Source organism: Perkinsus marinus (genome assembly GCF_000006405.1).
Source record: "Perkinsus marinus ATCC 50983 genomic scaffold scf_1104296970858, whole genome shotgun sequence".
In the NCBI taxonomy this organism is placed as follows: domain Eukaryota; phylum Perkinsozoa; order Perkinsida; family Perkinsidae; genus Perkinsus; species Perkinsus marinus.
This window is the reverse complement of record NW_003202288.1, coordinates 271,811-277,596: the sequence shown is the minus strand read 5'-3', so window position 1 is coordinate 277,596 and position 5,786 is coordinate 271,811. Positions and strand designations below refer to the sequence as shown.

Below are 5,786 nucleotides of genomic sequence, written 5' to 3'. Positions count from 1 at the left end.
AAGTGAACTAGACTATTGGTCTTATCATTTCATTTCTCTAGTCTAGACTTATCCGTATTCAAGATAGTTCGAGTTTGATCCATCGTGATACTCGGCCTTGAGAAAAGTCTTCTTGCAGTACTGCCTTTCCAGCAGGCGACGAGTCTGGGGCCAATCGTAGGCGAACAAGGTAGCAGCCCTCTTAGCCGAAGCGGCGACGTCCTTGACCGGGGCGAGAGATGTAAGGATCCGGGAAACCCCGAGGTGCTTGTACTTGCCAATGGTTCTGATAGTGCTAGAACCCTCATCAACAGTAGCGTAACCGGCCTCGACCAGACATGCTTCAACGACCTCTAGGTGGTGAGGAAGTCAGTGACAATAATTGTCACACATTTTTGTCACCTCTGTTGAAGGTTATTGTACTTCTTGTTCTGGTTATCTTAACAATGTATTCTGGTTATGTTTTTTTTTACAAAAAATGGTTCAATTCTGACACGGCGCGTTTTAAATCGTCCTTCCGATTGCGTTCAGTCGGGAAACACTCAGGCGGTAAGGAGTTCCACAGATCGAGCGCCCTAATCCGAAGGTTTATTTCTCGTAGTTAATATTCGATCTAAGATGATCATATACCATGCTCTGCTTTCCTCTCTATTATCAGGTGTAGTGGGATCTCTCATAAGGGTTCCTATATCATATGAGAAGGTGACGAAAGAGGCTGATGTGTATTTTCTAGTTGGAAAAGCAACACATCGGTCTTTCCTCTATGAGAAGTTCTCCGTATACGTGGCTCGGTGGCTGGTCAAATCAACAGCAATGTTATGTGTGCGGAGGCTATGGCCATTGGGCCAGTGTATGCCCGTCCCGAAAGATTACAGATGACAGGCAAGAGCCTAATAAAGTAAGCACCCCTAGCCTTGCTTCGAGTGTATTACTTATAGTTCTTAAGGGACTATACTTCCTGATTGATTCTGGTTGTTCCATTACCATCCTGTCATCCAATTCAGGCTTGAGTGGCAGCACTCCCGCTAGTGCTGGTCGTACAAAGTCGATCAATACTATATTCCAGAAGTCTTATCAATGTCAAGACTTGACCAATATCAGTCTTCCTAGCGATTTTCAATCGCAGACGACTGTGGTGTTACGGGAGTGCTCTGATAGAGTGGTTTGCCACAGTTTGTGATTCTTAAGTACCCTTTGTTGTGCGTAGTCGTGTGCGCACAGTATCTTGCGCAGTACTGATCGATTATCCATAGCTGTTCGGTATTGCACGCACGCACAGGTGGTACATATGTTATACCCCACTCTAAGTGGACTAGCGTTGCTAGTGAGCTTGACGGTACACACATTGCTACATCTGGTGCCCAGACCCAGGACCAACATGCCGTTCAAGCTCGAATCTGTATTGGAACCCTATTCTGGTGGTGAAAACGACTTCGCTCTTTGGCTGCAGGAGTTCGAGACGGTGGCCGAGGCTTCTAAGTGGACTATTAAGCAAAAGTCACAATATATCGTACTTTTTATGAAGGGCTCGGCCAAAGAGATCGCTAGGCAAGCCCTGGAGGAAGTTGAGGGCGATCCAGCTGGTGCCTATGCTCATGTGGTTAGGGCCCTGGATAGAGCGTACTCGCTCAAAACTCACGAGGCGTGGAAGCGTCTGACTCGCCGTGAGTGGCACAAGGAAGATAGTGTTGATGGTGTATTAGCTGAATTCCGCCGCTACCTTAGAGTGCTAGGGGTTACTACCACAGTGGCTGCTGAGAACATCCTTCGTGAAAGCCTGATTGCCACCCTGCCCGAAGACGTGCAGAAGGCCATCCGGGTGTTCGAGGAGGATGGGCGCCAGTTGCCTTTGGCTGATGTTGTTGCTAAGGCTCGAGCTCAGCTGAAGACTTACTCTGGTGAGAAGAAGCTTGCTGCGGGTGCTGTCACTGGTGGTCAATACTGTTATATCTGTAAGGCAACCGGCCATATTGCTGCAGAGTGTCGAGAGCGCGGAGCGACACGTCCTACCTCGAAGCCCAAAGGCAAGGGAAAGGGCAAAGGACCCCGATGCTATGCTTGTCAAAAGTATGGTCACATTGCAAGGGATTGCAAAAACAAACAGAGCAAGGCCGGTGCTGCTATTGAGAAGGATTTTGTGCAGGCAGAGCAGCCGATGGGCGGGGTTGTTCTGCATATGTAAAACGCCCACACTTACTCTGTAAGTTCAACGGTCATGAACATGCCGTTGATGTTGACACAGGGGCTGACTATTCATTAGTATCATCCAAGTTTGTTTCATCTTTGGGTCTTACAGTTCATCACGAGGTTTCCCCTGTACGGCTCAAAATGATGGATGCGGTTGGTGTCCTAACGACAACAGGTCAGGTGGATCTTCCGGTTATGTATCTAGCTAAAGATGGATGGGTTAAGGTGGTTCATACTTGTTATGTTGTTGATAAAATGGTATTTGGGTCTCTAGTACTGGGAGCTGATTTTGCGTCTCTCTACTGCCAGGGTATGACCTGGGATGAAGGTGGCCGCATAGCGGTCACTGCTGCCGCTGCTCGTGGCATCGACGAAGATGTACAGGCGTACAACTTGCCAGACATTCCAGGAGTACGCGTGCTAGAATACCCAAATGGCACCGTTGAGATTATCAGCATCGACTTTGTACTCTCTAAACGTTCCGATGAACCACAGTTTACTTGCCGATGGATATGGCGTGGAGGTGACCCTCCTGGTACGTTCTACAAGGCTAACAGAGGTGACTACAACCCGAAACTCACCGCACAAGAGGAGCTTAACTTGCGTGCTGAGACTGATAAGTTAATAACTAACGGCTGGGTGAAACCTTATGCTGGCAGGGTTCGTAATATTCTCCCATGGGTACTAGTGGCTCAACCCCATAAGCCTTCTACTCCACTCCGTATGTGCTTAGATTTTAGAGCTCTCAATAAGCACCTGGTGAGTGAGCCAGTACGGGACATCGTAAACTGTGTTGATACCTTACATCAGTGGCGTTCGGTTCGGCGTGGTTATACTCTCGATGTCATTAAATGCTATTATTGTATACGCATGTGTGAGAGTCTGTGGCCATATCTGTGTGTCATGATTAACGGTGAGATCTTCACCATGGTGGTTATGGGATTCGGAGTATGTATTGCGCCGAAGGTAGCCACGTCGGCCATCAGATGGTTGCTGATGAAAGTCCCCTACCCAATTTCATCATACCTCGACGATGTGGTCATCGAGGAGTCTGACCCTAATGTGGTTATCGCTGTGAATCAAAATGGACAGCTTCTCGAAGATCCACCATGTGTGACGGCTGTTCGAGACGCATTGGGTAATGGGCGTATGTATTGCAAGCCCACGATTATCATTGGGGCTAATAACAGTCGTGTGCTTGGGCTGAGTCTCCATAACGATGGTGGTGAGATATCATGGGCTCGTAGAGAGGATCTGTCTCTAGAGATCAATCTTGATGGAGATGAGGTGGTTACCAAAAGAGAACTGGCTGGTTGGTGTGGTAAGTTGACTGCCTTGGTCCCAGTAGCAAGCTGGTTACGACCTCATGTAAGTATGCTATTACGAGTGATCAGTGCTTTAGCTTGGGATAAACCGGTGGATGCGGTTTACCTGGATCTTGCTCACTATATTCAACAGAAGTTCAACTCTGAAGGGGATCCAGCTCGCGGCATATGGTACTGTCCCCGCCCAAGTGATGCCAAGGCATGGCATATTCATGCTGATGCGAGTTCAGTGGCTATGGGAGCTACTCTTTCCTACGAGCGTGACGATGGAAAGATCGTGCTTGTCCGTGATGCTGCTTGGCTACTAGATCGGCGTGGTGTTCTGCGGCACATTAATGTGACTGAACTGTGTGCCGCAACCCGAGCATTAGCTTGGGCAGCCCCGTTTATCGCGGGAGCGGTTTATCTACATGTTGATAATGAATGCGTTAGGAGTTGGATAGAGCGTTATCAAAGTGGCCAAACGGTGAAACGTGGAGGCTTATCGACTACCATTGTAGGCCGTCGTCTTCAAGCCATTGTTGATATCACTGAGCCGTTCAAGTCCTTCACTGTATGCCGTGTTGCATCTGATCAAAATCCTAGTGATATCCTAAGTAGATTAGACAGTAAATATACCTCTCTTATCGACTCTATTTGCTATGATAATAATAGCATGGATATTGAGGCCGACCTGTCATTGTGCGCTGGTGCTGCCATCAATGAGCCTTTGTTGAACGATGAGATGTTCTTGAACCTAGGTGAAGTCGTTGAAGGGCAATATGATGATGATGAGCTGTTCAAGGCCAGGCGGGCCTTGAAACATGGTCGGTTGTTACCTGAAGATGTTGAGCTAGACTTACAACAAGTCTACCGAGAACTCGAGATCGATGAGTATGACATCCTACGGCGGCGGTACATTGCTCCATACCAGGGTAAGGAAGTATGTGTTCCTGTTATTCCCGAGGGTATGAGAGTAGAGCTCATTCATTCAGTACATGGATTGTTGTGCCATGTGGGCCAGCGGCGAACCTTTGAGGCTATTACTAGTATAGCGTGGTTTCCTGGTATCATTGACCAAACCGCCGCGTGGTTGCAGAAATGTGATATCTGCAACAGGCGTACTCAGCCACTCATCATCAAACATGATATAAGTCTATTCAGCTCATCTGTCCTCTCTGAAGCTGAGCCATTCTCGGTTGTGAGTGCTGATATTGTTTACTTGCCCAAGGCGTACCTGAGTCAACAATGCGCTGTCTGTCGGTTTGCCTGTCTCATCGAGCTGGAGGGCGAGGACGCTGATCATATTCGTGATGCGTTTGAGGCATCCTGGCGGATTCTTGGCAAAAGACCGAAGATTCTACTGACCGACAACCAGACCGGTTTTCTGAGTTGTGACTTACCTGGAGTGTCCCGTGTCTTTACGGCGCCTAGGTCAAGTCAGTCGAACGGTATGGTGGAGTCTCTGCACCGCACGGTGCGTATGTGGACAAGGTCGGTCATGGCGGATGACAATGAGCTCGATATCGCGTCGGCGGTTGCCAAGGTCATGAGAGCTTACAATAACACGGTCCACAGTGTTACCCAGCGTATTCCTGCTGAGATGATGAAACTCGAGTCTACCGACGTTGAATGGCAGCGATTGATTGCCAAGTGCGTCGCTGATGCTGAGAGAAAGCTCGAGTCGTGTACATATCATGAATTATTCCCTGGCGCCATAGTGAGGATGCGTCAAGTGAATAAGTATGATAAGATTATTACTAAGACTATGGATATGCCATTCAGCGAGAAGCGATGGAGAGTCCTGGGATTCATCAGCAGCTCGCGTGGTTTGGTGACGACTTCTCCTAACGATGATTACGGCCTATTTCGAAAGGCTAAGATTATTTGTGATAAAGAAGTCAAAGTTGTCCATGTTTCGAGACTGACTCACTGCAAGCCTGGTGAAGTTGATGTGCAGGACCTGAGGCGAGCCATGCGCCGCATGACTCGTGATAGTCCGCAGTGAGTACGTGATAGCTGGTTTGTCCTAGTTATTCGCTTAATTTTATAGTTCTTCATTCTGTGGCAGGAGGGCGAATGCTCTGATAGAGTGGTTTGCCACAGTTTGTGATTCTTAAGTACCCTTTGTTGTGCGTAGTCGTGTGCGCACAGTATCTTGCGCAGTACTGATCGATTATCCATAGCTGTTCGGTATTGCACGCACGCACAGGTGGTACATATGTTATACCCCACTCTAAGTGGACTAGCGTTGCTAGTGAGCTTGACGGTACACACATTGCTACAGGGAGGTCTTAGTCACAGACCAACCGTTAG

General features: G+C 48.2%; 2 protein-coding genes across 2 annotated transcripts; both read left to right on the top strand.

Moving 5' to 3' along the window:
• Positions 1–1,357: 1,357 nt before the first annotated feature.
• Pmar_PMAR024550 (hypothetical protein) lies at positions 1,358–2,161 on the top strand (the record flags this gene model as incomplete). Its single annotated transcript, XM_002767309.1, has 1 exon — positions 1,358–2,161. One exon carries the CDS (start codon positions 1,358–1,360, stop codon positions 2,159–2,161), a length of 804 nt encoding a protein of 267 aa, XP_002767355.1.
• A 149-nt stretch (positions 2,162–2,310) lies between these two features.
• On the top strand, positions 2,311–5,478 carry Pmar_PMAR024549 (gag/pol/env polyprotein, putative; the record flags this gene model as incomplete). Its single annotated transcript, XM_002767308.1, has 1 exon — positions 2,311–5,478. One exon carries the CDS (start codon positions 2,311–2,313, stop codon positions 5,476–5,478), a length of 3,168 nt encoding a protein of 1,055 aa, XP_002767354.1.
• Positions 5,479–5,786: the final 308 nt, after the last annotated feature.